The sequence below is a fragment of the Poecilia mexicana genome, unplaced genomic scaffold (assembly GCF_051168715.1).
Source record: "Poecilia mexicana isolate PSO_F unplaced genomic scaffold, ASM5116871v1 scaffold_17, whole genome shotgun sequence".
Taxonomy (NCBI): Eukaryota; Metazoa; Chordata; class Actinopteri; order Cyprinodontiformes; family Poeciliidae; genus Poecilia; species Poecilia mexicana.
Window position 1 is genome coordinate 17,550,187 of NW_028263386.1, and position 14,060 is coordinate 17,564,246.

The 14,060-nt window shown below is 40.9% G+C and overlaps 1 protein-coding gene across 2 annotated transcripts; it reads right to left on the reverse strand.

Annotated features, from left to right (window-relative positions):
* Nucleotides 1-80: 80 nt before the first annotated feature.
* On the reverse strand, nt 81-14,060 carry capn10 (calpain 10). 2 transcript variants are annotated; one of them, XM_014984779.2, is made up of 13 exons: nt 13,748-14,060; nt 13,326-13,517; nt 11,000-11,131; nt 10,709-10,905; nt 10,325-10,557; nt 10,093-10,234; nt 7,470-7,636; nt 7,110-7,366; nt 6,835-7,037; nt 5,630-5,885; nt 5,242-5,426; nt 2,231-2,276; nt 81-1,311 (listed from the first exon to the last, which is right to left on the reverse strand). In XM_014984779.2, exons 2-13 carry the CDS (start codon nt 13,455-13,457, stop codon nt 1,282-1,284), a joined length of 1,980 nt encoding a protein of 659 aa, XP_014840265.2. In that variant the 5' UTR covers nt 13,458-13,517; nt 13,748-14,060; the 3' UTR covers nt 81-1,281. The 2 variants fall into 2 exon arrangements, with proteins under 2 accessions (XP_014840265.2, XP_087870560.1); XM_088014434.1 differs by lacking the exons at nt 13,326-13,517; nt 13,748-14,060 and adding an exon at nt 13,154-13,299.

A 14,060-nucleotide genomic window follows, 5' to 3' on the forward strand; every position in this document is an offset into this window, starting at 1 on the left:
GTCACAGGGAAAACGTGGCCCAATTCAGTGGTCTAAAACAATGACTAAAACATAAACCTGATGTATTTCTTCATAAAAAATTTAAAACAAGGCACATTTATTACTAACCTTCAATATAGCATAGAGGTATGAGAAAGAGAAGTCAAAGTTAAAACAATAAAGTCTGACAGGAAAAAAAAACTGTCTCAAAACTTTTAGAAACAAATTCTCACTGGAAAAAAATACAACGCAAAGAGAAACCAACATGTCAAAATTTCATTAAAACAACTAATTTTTGTTTAGTTTAACATTTTATTAAATTTATAATAAATATTTCCAAATATGATAAATAACTAATGGTATAAATCTACAACAAAGTACCAGTGGTCAATGAGATCCTGTTTATGTAAAAGTGTGCAGTCCCTCTGGCTGCAGCGATCAGAAGTCTGGTGACTTCAGCTCACAGATATGGACGGGTACGAGCAGATGGACACACACCACCGCACATGCACAGCCTCAATACAAGAAAACGAGAACTGGCAGCCTCGTTGTTTGAATCGGCATCCTCTGATGTGCCGTGTTTCTCGTCTCATCCCCTTTGCTTGTCCTCTGTTCTTGCGGCAACTTCAAACAGTGGCTGTGATCAGGTCCAGCAAGAGCTGTGGACCGAGTATAAGGGACTAAAAAGGAGGTGAAGGGTGAGGAAGGGAACTAGGTAGACTTCTCTGGGTTTGGCTCAAAGTTTTAGTCGTTTTGATGTAAAATGATAGTCAAAGCAGTGTTTGCCTCTTGACACAAACAATGCAACAATGTTTGCAGGGGAAGGAATGTCTGGAAAAATTCTAGGTTGGTATGGCTTGGTTTGGGTTGGTGTTGTGCGGTTTGGTTGGTTCTGCTACCGCAGACCATCCCCGCTCCCCTTGCCCCCCATGCCTCCCATGCCTCTGTGTGGACCCTCATGAGAGGACTCTTTGTTCCGGGCCGGCGGGCGCACCAGTGAGTGAATGAGCGAGAGCAGTGGCGGTATTCTTCAGTTGCCGCTGTTTGTTTACACCAGCCGGTCCCGTCATACTTCATTAGCAGCCCAGCCCACCGACAACCTCTGATGTCCTAATCACAGATGATTGTGGAGCTGTACAGAGACCCCGGTGGTTTGTCCCTCTGCCTGGCCAGCCGCTCATGGTCCATATATACAAACACAAACACAGTCATGCTTTCTGTGGTCGGCGCTGACGGTGGAACCGGGCGTTTCATCGTGGGCCAAGAGGCACGGGGTGGTGGGCTGACGTCAGTCCCAGAGAACTAGGTTTTCATCACAGAGATGTGAGAGACCTGCCACCCAGAGACACAAAACACAAGACAGGTTATTCAGTACTGCCACCTTCTGACGACAAGTGGTAAAGTTAAAATCTAAAAGTAAGTTCAACATGCATGCTTCTGTCATGTCGATGTGACACATTCTGTCAAATCTCCCTGGATCCCATTCTGTTGATTTTCTCTATCAAATATATCCTTTTGATCTTTAGATAGCATAAAAAGTGGGCAGAAATAAATTACTCATACCCCTGGCAGATTTCAACTTAAAATTATTCTTAAAATATATTTGTTTTTATTTACTTGTCAAAAACTATTTATAACTGTCTCAATAATAAGTGGAAAGATCTATTGTGGGATTAAAGCAATCAAACCTTTTTAATCATTGCCGAGTAGCTTTTTGTATGTTTCTACTGACTTGATGATAAGCTAAATCTCTAAAGTTGGAAGGCCTCTGTAACATAACCCTAATCTTTAGCTCCCTCCACAGATTCACTATCAGATTCAAGTGAGGGACTCTGACTGAGCTGCTGCAAAACCTTAATATTATATCCACTCAGAGTAAATATGATAGTAAAACTAAGTAAAGTTTCACTAGATGTATAAATATTTTTTTATATTTTCTGTGCTTTAACTTAACAACGACAGTCTTTGAAGGTTACATCATAAATGACAGACTTAAATACTGACCAGATATTTTATTACTTAGTTGTAGTTGCTAAATTTAGCTTCCATAAGTATGTCTTCAAAATGCAGTATAACTGTAGCTGCAATCCAAAACCCAGGAATGACAGAAAAAGAAAGACTAACCCTTTTATCCAAGACTGTTTAAGAAACAGAAAAATGCATATTTTATCAATAATCAAAGTTAATGATTTTTTTTTATCTCTTTCGATGTCGTTTTGACATGATGCATCATGTAACCAGACTAACCAACCTCGTGAATGGCACTCCCGAGCTTTTCCTGACTTTTCACCACTTTCCTGGCAGAAACACAAGACAGACATTGTTTTAGATCAAAAACATTGTTTTAGATCAAAACTGAAATGGCGGTTCTTCAATAAGTTATTATACGCAACTGTAACAGAGAGAAAAGCTTGTGTGTCTGTTTATGAGATTTTTGATCAATGCGTTTGTTTGGAGCCACCTAGTGGTGTGATGAGTGACTGCAGGCAACGGGTCCGTCAGGCACTCTCGCGGCTTCCCCCACCAGAATTCTGAGGAGGGCTGCTGGGGGTGGGTGCGCGAGAGAGGCAGCTCTTCACTTCTTTTTTTACTTAGGGTCATATTTTTCTAGTTCAACAATTAACGAAGTACTGTAAGAATATTTAGCATCTACAAATATAAATTGTAAAGTTTTTCTCGTAGTTGGCCTGGAAAAATGTGACCCTATGAGCGGGAGCTGCGCCGGTTGGTGTTCGTGGCTGACCACTCAGTCACGACGCTAACCGTGTCTTTTTTTTTCACCCTGTCGGACCACTTGCCTACCGTCAAAGCCACATTGTGAAGAGTTTTTTATTCTGTATTGTACTAGGTGATCGACAACTACATAAGAAGAGTTACACAAACTCATTTCAGTCAGCATCAGCTTCTCTCCTTCACGCTTAGAGGACTTCACTTGTTGTATACATGTATCAATAAGCCTTTGTAATGTCTACATTTAACCAAAAACAGAAGTGTGACACACTCAGAGCAGACTGCAGAACAGAAGGAAGGATGTTTTGGCCGAGTTTACTAGCCGGGGACGCCACCACCAAAACACATATTTAAAGACACCGTTTGAAAAGATGCATAACCTTTTTATCTCTCTTCCTCACAAACATTGACTCAGACTCAACTGTTCCTGTTTTAAGTCAGTTGGGTATACTAAAATTATTTATATTTGCTAATTAAAATGATGCAGAATATAGTAAGCAAGATTGTCGATGGTAAAAAGCTTTCAGGGAGAAAAATAAATACATTTTTGAAGATGTGTGATGAAGTATGGCATTGGCAGCATCAAGTGTGGATTTTTTGCTGCAAAAAGCAATTGGTGCACTTCACAGAATAGCTGTCGTCACATGGAAAGAAGATTATGTAGAAATACTGAAAGTCATACCTTTTAAAAGAGAAATCTACTAAATACCGTATTTTCCGCACTATAAGGCGCACCTTCAATGAATGACCTATTTTAAAACTTTTTTCATATATAAGGCGCATAGAATAGACACTACAGTTAGGGTTGCCACCCTGCTCTACAAATGTGGATGTGTAGAATAAAGAAGCGGTCCCCAGTCATTGTTTCACTCATGGTGTTGGTGTTGCGATATTGTGCCCAACTGCTTTCTGGGTAGCACAGACATATTTAATTTATGTCCACCGGCGAGATACCAGCTAATATTAGCTACAGTGCTTGGTGTAATACGGGTTCAGCCCCGCTATGAAGGCTAACTGAGATTCTGTAAATCTAAAAAAATTTATTATTCTCCAACATTGACTTAGATTATCTGACACAAGGGCCTATATTAGAAAAGAAACAATGTAACATATAAAACTTATATTATGTGTTAGAACATTCACCAGCAAAGTTTACACAGGCGGTAAAGACTATTATTTATATGTAATTCTTTCACTATGTCAAAAGTAAGATACATCCCAAATCTTCCGTTTTTGTTTTGAAAGTTTCCTAAAGACACGATGTGAGGAAGAAGAGGGAGATATCTATAAAGAGAGACGGATTCACTGCAGCACGGATGAATCTCGCATCGGATTTTGGACTCAATCTCAGCTGCTGAATCACTCTGAAGCTAGAACTCGTCGGCTGAAAAACATATACATATCTATATATATATATATGTATGTATATACATACATATATATATATATAAACATGTATCCAATATATATTATTCAGTATTAATTATTATTTGTGTCATTATTAATCATTATTTATTTGTGTTTATAGTTATATAAATATGTATTGATATTACTAAATAATTTATTAAATAAATTTAATAATTTATTTATTAAATTATTAAATTTAATAAATAAATTATTAAATTTATTTATTAAATAAATACATAATTTTTATTAATAATAAAAATTATTAATAAAATGTATACATACATAAAATGTATGTATGATGAGCTTTGTAATATGCTCATCATACATCAATATCAGTATATTCCATTCCTATTGTTATAGCCACTAAGCTATAAATATGCTGAAGTATGTATTAAAAACATACTTAAAAAATACAGTTGTTTATAAATGTTGCTTTGATACATTTTTGAATAAGGTTTACAGTAACAAAAAAGCGTGTTATGATCGATTAAATGCGCTGATACGTCATTGTGCCTGCTAAACACGAAACGCTGAGTGGAGTGGAGTACCGCTCCAAGATGGCCGCCCTAAATCTCGTCAGCGACAATAGGCGAGAGCGGTCCATGAGGCGTCTATCCTTATATTATGTCTAAGCTTACTGTAGTTGCTAGACCTGTCGTGGCTCAATATTGGTCCATAAATAAGGTGCACCGGATTATAAGGCGCACTGTGGGCTTTTGAGGAAATTGAAGGATTTTAGGTGCGCCTTATAGTGCGGAAAATACGGTACTAAGGAGGTGTGTGTAAACTTAAGACAGAAAAATAAAATGCAAACAAAAAAAAGTGAAAATATAAATTATTCTAGCATTTAACAAATAAAAATAATGCTAGTAATCCTAGCCGAACTAAAACGGGAGAACATTAGCCTGATTTAATATCTAAAGTGAGAAAAAGAGGGTGTTATGAACTATACATAAGGATAGAAAAAAGCTGGTAAATAGGTGAAAGGTCAGAGCAGCTTAGACAGGGACTTGTATTTAATAAAGTAACAGCTGAATAGATCTTCTCATCTCATCCTGTTAATACCAAACATTTATACTTTGATGTGACAGAGTTGTTGATAAAACCATAGAAAACAGAGCTAACCTGTGTATTTTCCTAGCCAGGCTGATTATAAACTTTGCTGAGCAGTCGGGCTGATAAGTGGACGGCACTACGGTGTAGGATCCAGGAGGAAGAGCGCAGGCCAGACTGACGTCCTGGGTGTAACAGTGCGGGACGCAGCTGGCCACAGGATCCTTTTCTTTGGCTGCCGTCTGTTCCGACTCCACCTGCAGTACCCGAGTAAATTATAAACCTAAAATTAAAATATTATCTCAGATTCATCATTTTGTAAGATGAGTTAAAGTTTATTTGATGCTGATAAAAAATAACTTAAGTCATCTTTAGACAAAAAAGTGGAAAAAAAAAAAAAAGTCAATTTCAGCTCACGTGTAAACAGACTGCAGGGCTAATCCCTTGATATTTGACCGACCTTGTAAACGTGGAAACCAATGGGATGCAAATCGGTGTCCGGGCGGCTCTGGTGCAGAGTAATCCTGACATTAACTCCAGATGTCAGTGCTGGCTCATCACACACCGCAAAAGGGAAGCAGGGGTTCTGCCAGTACGACGGGAAGTTCCTGCTTCCTCCTGCCGTCCTTCCTTCTATCCACGAGCCGCGGAAGAAGCTGGTCTCCCACTCACCATCCGACGTCAGTGGCAGTGAGGGCGCTGGGCTTTTTAGGGCACTGAGGAAAGCAATGGCCTTGTTATTTAACTAACAAACAATCATGTCACACTTCTTCTAAGGGGGAAAAGTGTGATATTTATAGAGACATAAATATTTACAAATAAACCCATGCTCTGTAAAAAGAAAGAGGTTTTATTGTTTAAATGTCAGCTTTTGCTTTTTAATTAGTCACACATGGTCATTTCCTCATGATACATCTGAGAAAATCTACCAAAGTTGGGGGGTGGGGGAATTAACCAAAATCTTGTAAACACAATTTTGCTTATCTTGACGTGTTCATAAACCACCAAATTCTATAAATCTTATAGGGATTTTGTGAGATGAACCGACAATAAGCAGAATATATTTGCAAAGTGAAAGGAAGTTGGTGCATGATTGTCAATTTTCTTAAACAGAAACCTGAAAAATGTGAACCGCAGCTGTGTTCAGTCTACATGTGCAAATAGTTGCAGAAGCACCTTTCTTTATGGATTTGTCTCTGCCTGCTTCACAGATTTCAAGTCTGATATTTTCCCTTCTCTTCTTTACGAGTTCAGTCAGATTCAATGGAGATATTCACTGAGCGTTAAATTTGATCCATTTTTCCCTGGAGCTGAGCTGGGGACCTCTGAAGTTCCTCCAGAGTTACTTTTAGCACTCTTGGCTCTTATTTACACTCTTCTTAAGCAGCTGTTCTGTTTAGATTGACGATCATCTTGGTCGGTTGAAGTTGTGCAACACTCGCCTCGGGAGAAGATGCTCAGATTAAAAGGACGTAATCAACAGAAACATTGTAATTTTAACGGAAATATAAACAGGAAACACCCTAGATAGACAAAAAGGTTGCAGAAAGTCGAGAACCTCCTGTGCTAGTCTATCACATAAAATCTCCCACGATAAATTGAAGATCGTTATTCTAATGTTGTAAATGTGTGGTGCACTTTCTGCTCCCTACAGGTGATTCCTACCTGAGTGACGTAGGGGAGGAGGAAAAGACCCGGATGAGGAAGCGGGCCTCGGCTCCTGGCTGGTAGGTGCTGGGAATGAGGAGGTAGTATCCAGGCTCCAGCGGCCGGCACAGGACCACCTCTCTCTCGTAGGAGTGGCAGTGAGTAGAAGCACAAGGCGGTTTGTTTAACATCCGGCTCAGACTGAAACGCTTCTTTTCCACCTGTGGAGAATCATTTCCAAGTAAATTGCACAGCAACACACGCGTCACCATCATGTTTTGCACGGCACAGACCTTCCACATATGCAGAGCGATAGCTTGGTAATGCTGGTGCTTTGTGTTACTGCTGTCCTCCGGGTCTGCTTGTGCGTATTTTCCCGTGTTTCGGCGTTTTCGATGCTGCAGCAAGGACACGAGAACCTCGCCTGTCTCGCACACTCTGAGCCAAAACTTGGGATTGCTGCTGTAGCTGCTGGTGTTTCGGCTTCCGCCAGCAGAGTGGCCTTTAATCCACCGGCTAGCCAGCTGGTGGCTGTGTGTGAGAAGGGTTCCTGTAAGAGGAGGAGAAACTTACAAAACACGTTTAAACATCAGAAAGTCTCAGCCAACCACTAAATGTTTGACACTAGTTTCTAAAGATAACAGATGAATAACCTGTGTAAACGCTCTTCAAGAGTCCATCTTTGCCAATTGGATATCCCACTGTGATGTCATCAAACTGAGACGTAAACTCGGCCTCGTCTAACCAGAATTCGCCCTCTGCTGTTCGGGCTCGCAGTTCTGCAGCGCAAACCGGGTCGAGGAAACTCCAACCAATGCCGCTGAAAGTCAAACAGTTTGAAAGACGAGATCAACTCGAAAAAGGGTTTAATACATTCACTAGTCTGAGTTCAACAGACACGGATTATTTTTGCTAATTTTGCTAATGAGTCAACTGGTATTAAGTGTTTTAAGCAAAAAGGTATTTGACAAACAAGACAGCTGTGCCATTGTGAAGCTCATACCAAAAGTGAAAACATGCAGGGACTGTTCAGACAGAGAGATGTTCTGCACACAGCCGACGGAGCTGTGCAGAATCTGCATGCTAATCTGGGTCAAAGCATTTAAACAGAGCACCTCAGCATTCACATCAAAGACGAATGCGAGAGCAACAGACCAGGCCGGATTGGTCTGATAACGGATGAAGTCTCAGGCGAGGGTTTGCAGCTGACCTGAGTAAAACCTACCACCAGGGGGCACCATAGGAGAGACATGGCGCATTGGTGGTGAAGTTCTGCTGGGAAAATGTGGCTTGCCGTCTTCATGTAGAGAAGTGAAACAACTACTTCCATTCGTTACATTATGAATTGTATTGCTTGCTCAAAAATTAAACTTAGCATGGAGCATTTTAATTAAATAAACGAAGTCAGGTTTTTGTAGGAGCATCGTTGCAGATCTAAAATCTAAAAAGGGTTTTGTGCGATTTCCTCATTATGAGATAGGCATCACTTTACAAAATCTTTTGGGCTTGATTGATAAGAAAAATATTTCTGTCCTTCTTGTAAAAGCTTGCTATATTTAGACAAGTTTAACACATTAACTAAAAGCAGCTTTGAGTGCACTAAAGTGCACGCCTGCTGTTTATGGTTTCCCTGGGTGAAATTAAAAAGCAATTCGACTGTCTCCTCAAATTTGAAGCTATCAAATCTTCATTATGAGCAAAAATGGACGGTCCTGAGACAAATTAAACTGAGCCTACCACCTGGTCTTTACTACACGGTGAAGTGGACATCAGATATTTTGTTTTATGTTGAAAAATTTTGTGCAAAAAAAATTACTCCCAAAAGGAAGTCAGGGAAGGTAGTGATTGTGACTCATATCGTTATGTAAGCATGACAGTGACAGATGTTTATATGTCAATGATCGTCTCATGTATCCCTTTTAAATGAGAGTTATAATGTATTCTCACGCACCTATAGCTCCACGCCCTTTGTTTGAGCGAAACAATAAGAAAAGCAGGAGTCGTGGTGTAACTCAATGTGTCCATGGGAAACTCCATCTCAGTCTATTTTTACCTCTGTAATCTAAAACAACACTTCTCAAAAGTTCCCAAAATCAGGTTTAGATGCATATGATCAGCAGCTGATTGCATTCTCAGCATAGCTATTTTTTTAAGTCAAGCTCAGGAAAAGTATTTAAAACTTCCAGACCTTTTTTTTTTTTTCTCCTGCAGGTTTTAGTAACTTTCCACAACAGCATGCACATGTGGACAACATTCTTAATGACCAAAATGCCCACAGTACCACTGATGTAACTTGAAACTGATTAAAATAATAACGGTGAACAAAAAATGTACTGAAAGTTAACCAATGAAAATCAGACATTGTGTTTCGAATGCGCTTCAACAAAATAATTATTTAAAACATATAGAAACAGACCTGGGCAAAAATGATGATCCCTGCAACTTAATGTTTTGTTGCTCAATCTTTCGAGGCGATCAAATAATTTTGTTATCCGTCGATGATATTTCTGCACGTGTTCACAAGTCTGGCTTTTTCGAGATTTGCTGTCCTCCTCCATTGTCTCGAGTGAAATCCACTTGGGATTAAACACTGACAGATGGTTAGGTCTGACACTGATGCACCTTCACATCGGAGGTCATTTTTTAATTTTTTTTTGGAGGATGTTCTGGACATGTCATCTTTCTCTCCAGTTTTCCTCCTGCAGTCAGGGAGGTTTGCTACCTTAAATTTCTGAATGATGAGCACAACTGTAGTGACAGGAGCATCAATTGCTAGATGATGGTATTATAGCCCTTACCTTCAACATGTTTTGTCTATAACTGTCTTTCTAATCTCCTGGGGCAACTCTCTGCTTTGCTGCCTGTGGGCCATGTTCACTAAGGTGCACACCTTGTCAGCAAACAGCAGAGTGACTACTTGTCAACATTTAAATATGCAGACTGATTTTGTTACAAACTTGAAGACACCTGGGATGCTAATTAGAGGACACACCTTTGTTTTAACACATCCCTATGGATCTTTTCTGGAGATACCATCATTTTATCCAGGCCTCTTGCATTAGTTTATTTTCTAAACAAATTCTGTAAAACCAATGTTTGATTTTCATAGGTTAATTTTCAGTGCATTTTTTATTTATTATCAGTTTCAAGCTATTTTAGTTACTATTGAGGGTTTTTTTGGGGGGATTTACAGAGGTGTACCAACAGGTTTGTGCATACTTGGATATTCCTAAAAACCCAACGTGACTGTAAACATCCCCCACGACAACATTCTACCTCCAAGTCCAAGCACCTGCCCAGCAGCATCGTCCCCACGGATTTCTGATCCTGAGCAGCCGCACTTCACTCCCTGACACCTTCCTCACGTCCAACCACTCCATCACAGTCAGAGCGTGATGCTGATCCAGCTCACCGAGTCCTTAATTCGAGGGGGGATGCCAAAGACGGAGTTAGGCAAGGAGGGGGGGATCAGTGGTGGGATTATCTACAAAGCAATACTTTCCCTAACCTCCAGGAGTGCTGTGGGTGGAGCAGCTCAATGCACACTCTTCTTTCACACAGCACAGGAGGTTCAGGTCCAGCTTTTTCCTCCTGACTTGGTCACTGTCCAGCACCGCTTCCCGTTCTTCCTTGTCTGAACCAAACTCCCTCAGGCTCCAGCGCTCGGCGACACCGCCGGTCAAATCCACAAGGGCCTCCGACACCTGTCCAGCCCAGAGCTGCTCGTATGAACCATGCAGCCTGCAAGGAATTGAGCAGGAATTCAATTGCTGATAACTCAACAAAATGTTTCTGGGAATGTTCAACAAAGCATCAAGGAAACAAAATCTTGACGGTTTATCAGGTCAAACAAAGATAAGAGACTCGGGGGGGAAGTTCTCAAGTTACCTACTTGGCATAGGCCTTCTCCAACAAAGCAACCCAAAACGCAGAAGGGGAGTGGCAGCGTGAGAAACAGAGACAGGAATCCATGCAGGGGAGACGGTCATCGACGGTCACCTCTGTCCAGTGGCCCTGCTGCCAAATGAGAAACCGAAAGGAGCCCCTGTACCTGCTGCTGCCCCACTGGGGCTGGCCAGGAGGAAACACCTACACATTCAACAAAAAAATACTGAGCAATGCATGTGTAAGATTTTAAAGCACTCAAGTAGGACAAGGGACAATAAAAGTGGTGTTTGTGTACCTTGTCTAAAAGATGTTGGTTCTTGAGCAGGAAGGTGCACGCACAGAGAAACCAGCAGTCACCCAGCAGACCTTGTTTAGCATGAGCCAGGTTAGCGTTGGTGGGGAAGAGAGACGGCGACCGGCAGATCTCCTTGAGATATGGATTAAAGGTAGAAACGAAGAAGAAATAAAGTTAGAGACTCAAAGAGAGTCTGCAGAAATGTATTGTGAACAATTTAAATGAACAGTAGGTGGCTAATATCAAGGCATTAAACAAGTTATTGTGTCAAGTCTTTAAAAAAAAAATCCTGTTTAAAGTCCTAATCAGGTTCTAGAGCCAATGTGGGGGGGGGACTTGTGTTTTCTCAAGCTTTATGAAGCAAAGAGTAACATGACTGCTGCTAGTCAGTTGGCTAAAAGAAGGCTGCAACACTTTTACTTTCTCCTCAATTGCTTGAAAAAAGTAGTCCAACTTTAGGTCCGTTCTTTGAGAGCCACTGTCCTGAACGTCTAGATGCATATCTGCTCCAACACACCTGAATCAAATGAATGAATTACCTCCTCAGTACGTCTTTAAGTTCTGCAGAGGCCCGGTAACAAGCACTGATGCATGTAAAAGTTGAAGGACAGTGGCTCTCAGCAACTGGAAAACGATGGAGAACCCTGATACTAACAAAGCAGCAAAGTGTGCTACACACTGACTTGGCATGACTTTACAGCTGCTTGCATAATAAAGGTATCCTTTTACAGGTCTGTTATTCTTGGACATCCTACTAGAATTTGGAGTCTAACACTTCAGACTTTGTTGTTGTGCTTCTCGGATGATACCTGGACATTTTCTTTTTGTGGCAAGGATGCATTATCCTGCCAAAAAAAAAAAAGACTACAGGTATCAGAGTATATTCTTTACACCAAATCCAGCCAAACATGCAACAAACTGAGATGCACATTATATTTGATATCATTGTTTCTGGTTACATAAACAGTGCAGACTGGGAACATTCTTATTTTTTTATTTTTTTCAGAAATACAAAGTCTAGACTTCTCACTTATTTGTGATGTGTCAATAATTGATTTAGAACAGCTTCACAGACTTCTGAAGCACATTGAATGGAAGTGTAAAGCGCCTGAAGACTCCCAGCCCTGGAATCTGAAAAGCATTCATACATTTTATACACAAGTCTGTTGATTTTACAAACACGTGATTAGTTTTTCCTCTTTCCTCTCTTCCTACCAAAGCCTGGAGGACAAAGGGCTTCACTCTGGTGCAACAAAATTTGTTACCATGACATTCAGGAAAATGTGTTAACATGACAGGCCCAGTATTAGCTATGGTGCCATTTTATAGCACAATCAGGTCAACCTTCAGTTGTTATAAAAATGCTGTACATCAAACATAACAGCAATTTGACAGTTTGATGTTGGCCTCTGTGTATGCAAAAAGCTCCTGGACCATTCTGCCTTTAGCACGACATTAGAACAATGCTCCCCCATTATGCCATTTACAGCTGTTGTTAGGAGCACTGGACTGAGAAGATGGTCCTATAATGATCTCAGCAGACGCTGCTCTTCCACCAGGTGTTTGCTAATTGCCATTGCTGCCCAGGGAGGGCTGCTCTGTGCTTTTCCAAGAAAGAGCTTTGTAGAAAAAGGTAGCGCTTTGTGGGGACAAGCATTTAGGCACCCTAAATGGCTGCCGAGAGACATTCAAGGATTCCTCAAACATGCATGAAAGAATCAAAGCCACACTGCAGGTATGTTCTAGAAGAGGGAGTAACACTGTAACATGATGTAAAGATGAAGAAAGTCAAATTTACATAATGCCTCCTCCTTTGCCTCAACCCTCAGGGGTCTCAAACTGCATTCATCAAAGCCAAAGTTCTGCAACTTTTAGAAAGCTCTCTGCTTCAGCACACCTGACTCCATTATTAGCAGAGCTTGGCTGCCTGCTAGTGAGATGGCCTCACCATTTAATTCGAGTGTGAAGGACAAGGGACACATCTAGACGTCCCAGGACTCCAGACCTTGAGGAATGCAGTTTGAGATCACTGGATTAAATCATTTCACAGACTCATTATTGCGCAAGGGACTAAACTGTGAGAATGTCCCACAGTATCTGTAACCGGTTTTGTAAGGTGATATTATTTATTTCATCACTGAATTTTTTGCTTACGTGACGATCGTGCAAATATCTTTCATCAGCACCAGCTCAAACACCTGTTATGGGAAATCAGTCCCTGGCTGAGAGAACAAACCAGCAAACTTTTGTCGTCTGCCAGAAGCATCAATATCAAAGTGAGCAGGAATTTCTTCCTCCTCTCCGCAACCCAACCCGGGTAACTAACCTGTGGACGTCGCCATGTGATTTCTCCGTGCAGCTGAGCGATGGGTGTGGAGCTGTCAGAGAACAGGGAGGAGTCTGTTATGGGAAAATCCAAGTCCTCGAACAAAGACGGACCTGCACATTCCTCTTTCATGGCTACTGGAAGCCTGCTGGCTCTGCCAGCAGTCACAGTCTGTTCACATCTGTGAGACACCTAAAGAGGAAATAATGGCTGCATTAGCTGGATATTTAAACATTTCTGTAAGAAATTGGTTGCATGCAGGGGTTAGCCGTTTCTCAGTGGAAGCATGAAAATCGACGATTTAAAAGTGCATTACTTTCACCATTTTGTTCGTATAATTCTCTAACAAAGCAGTAACAACACAGAAATGTTGCATAAGAGTTGGAAATTAGAGACATTTCCTTAATTTTTTTTAATCTTACCTTTCTTGTCTTCTCAGCATCTCTCCCTCTGCAGTTGTCATCATCAACAGCGCAACTAGCTCGGTTAGCTTCAGCTAGCTTATGCTACGTTCAGAGTGACTCCGACATTATCGTATCTCTTTATCTTATCCTGGTTTCAGATCTACAACCGCACGGATGTCTTATCACATTTTCAACTTTCGCTATGTACAACACTTAAGTTGTACATAGCGCTTTACTGTTAAAGGTAAGCGACCTCAGCTTAGACATGTCGGAAACCATTCATATAGAGGATCCTTCCTGTGAAGCCGCTCACCACTGCCGCCCACTTTCG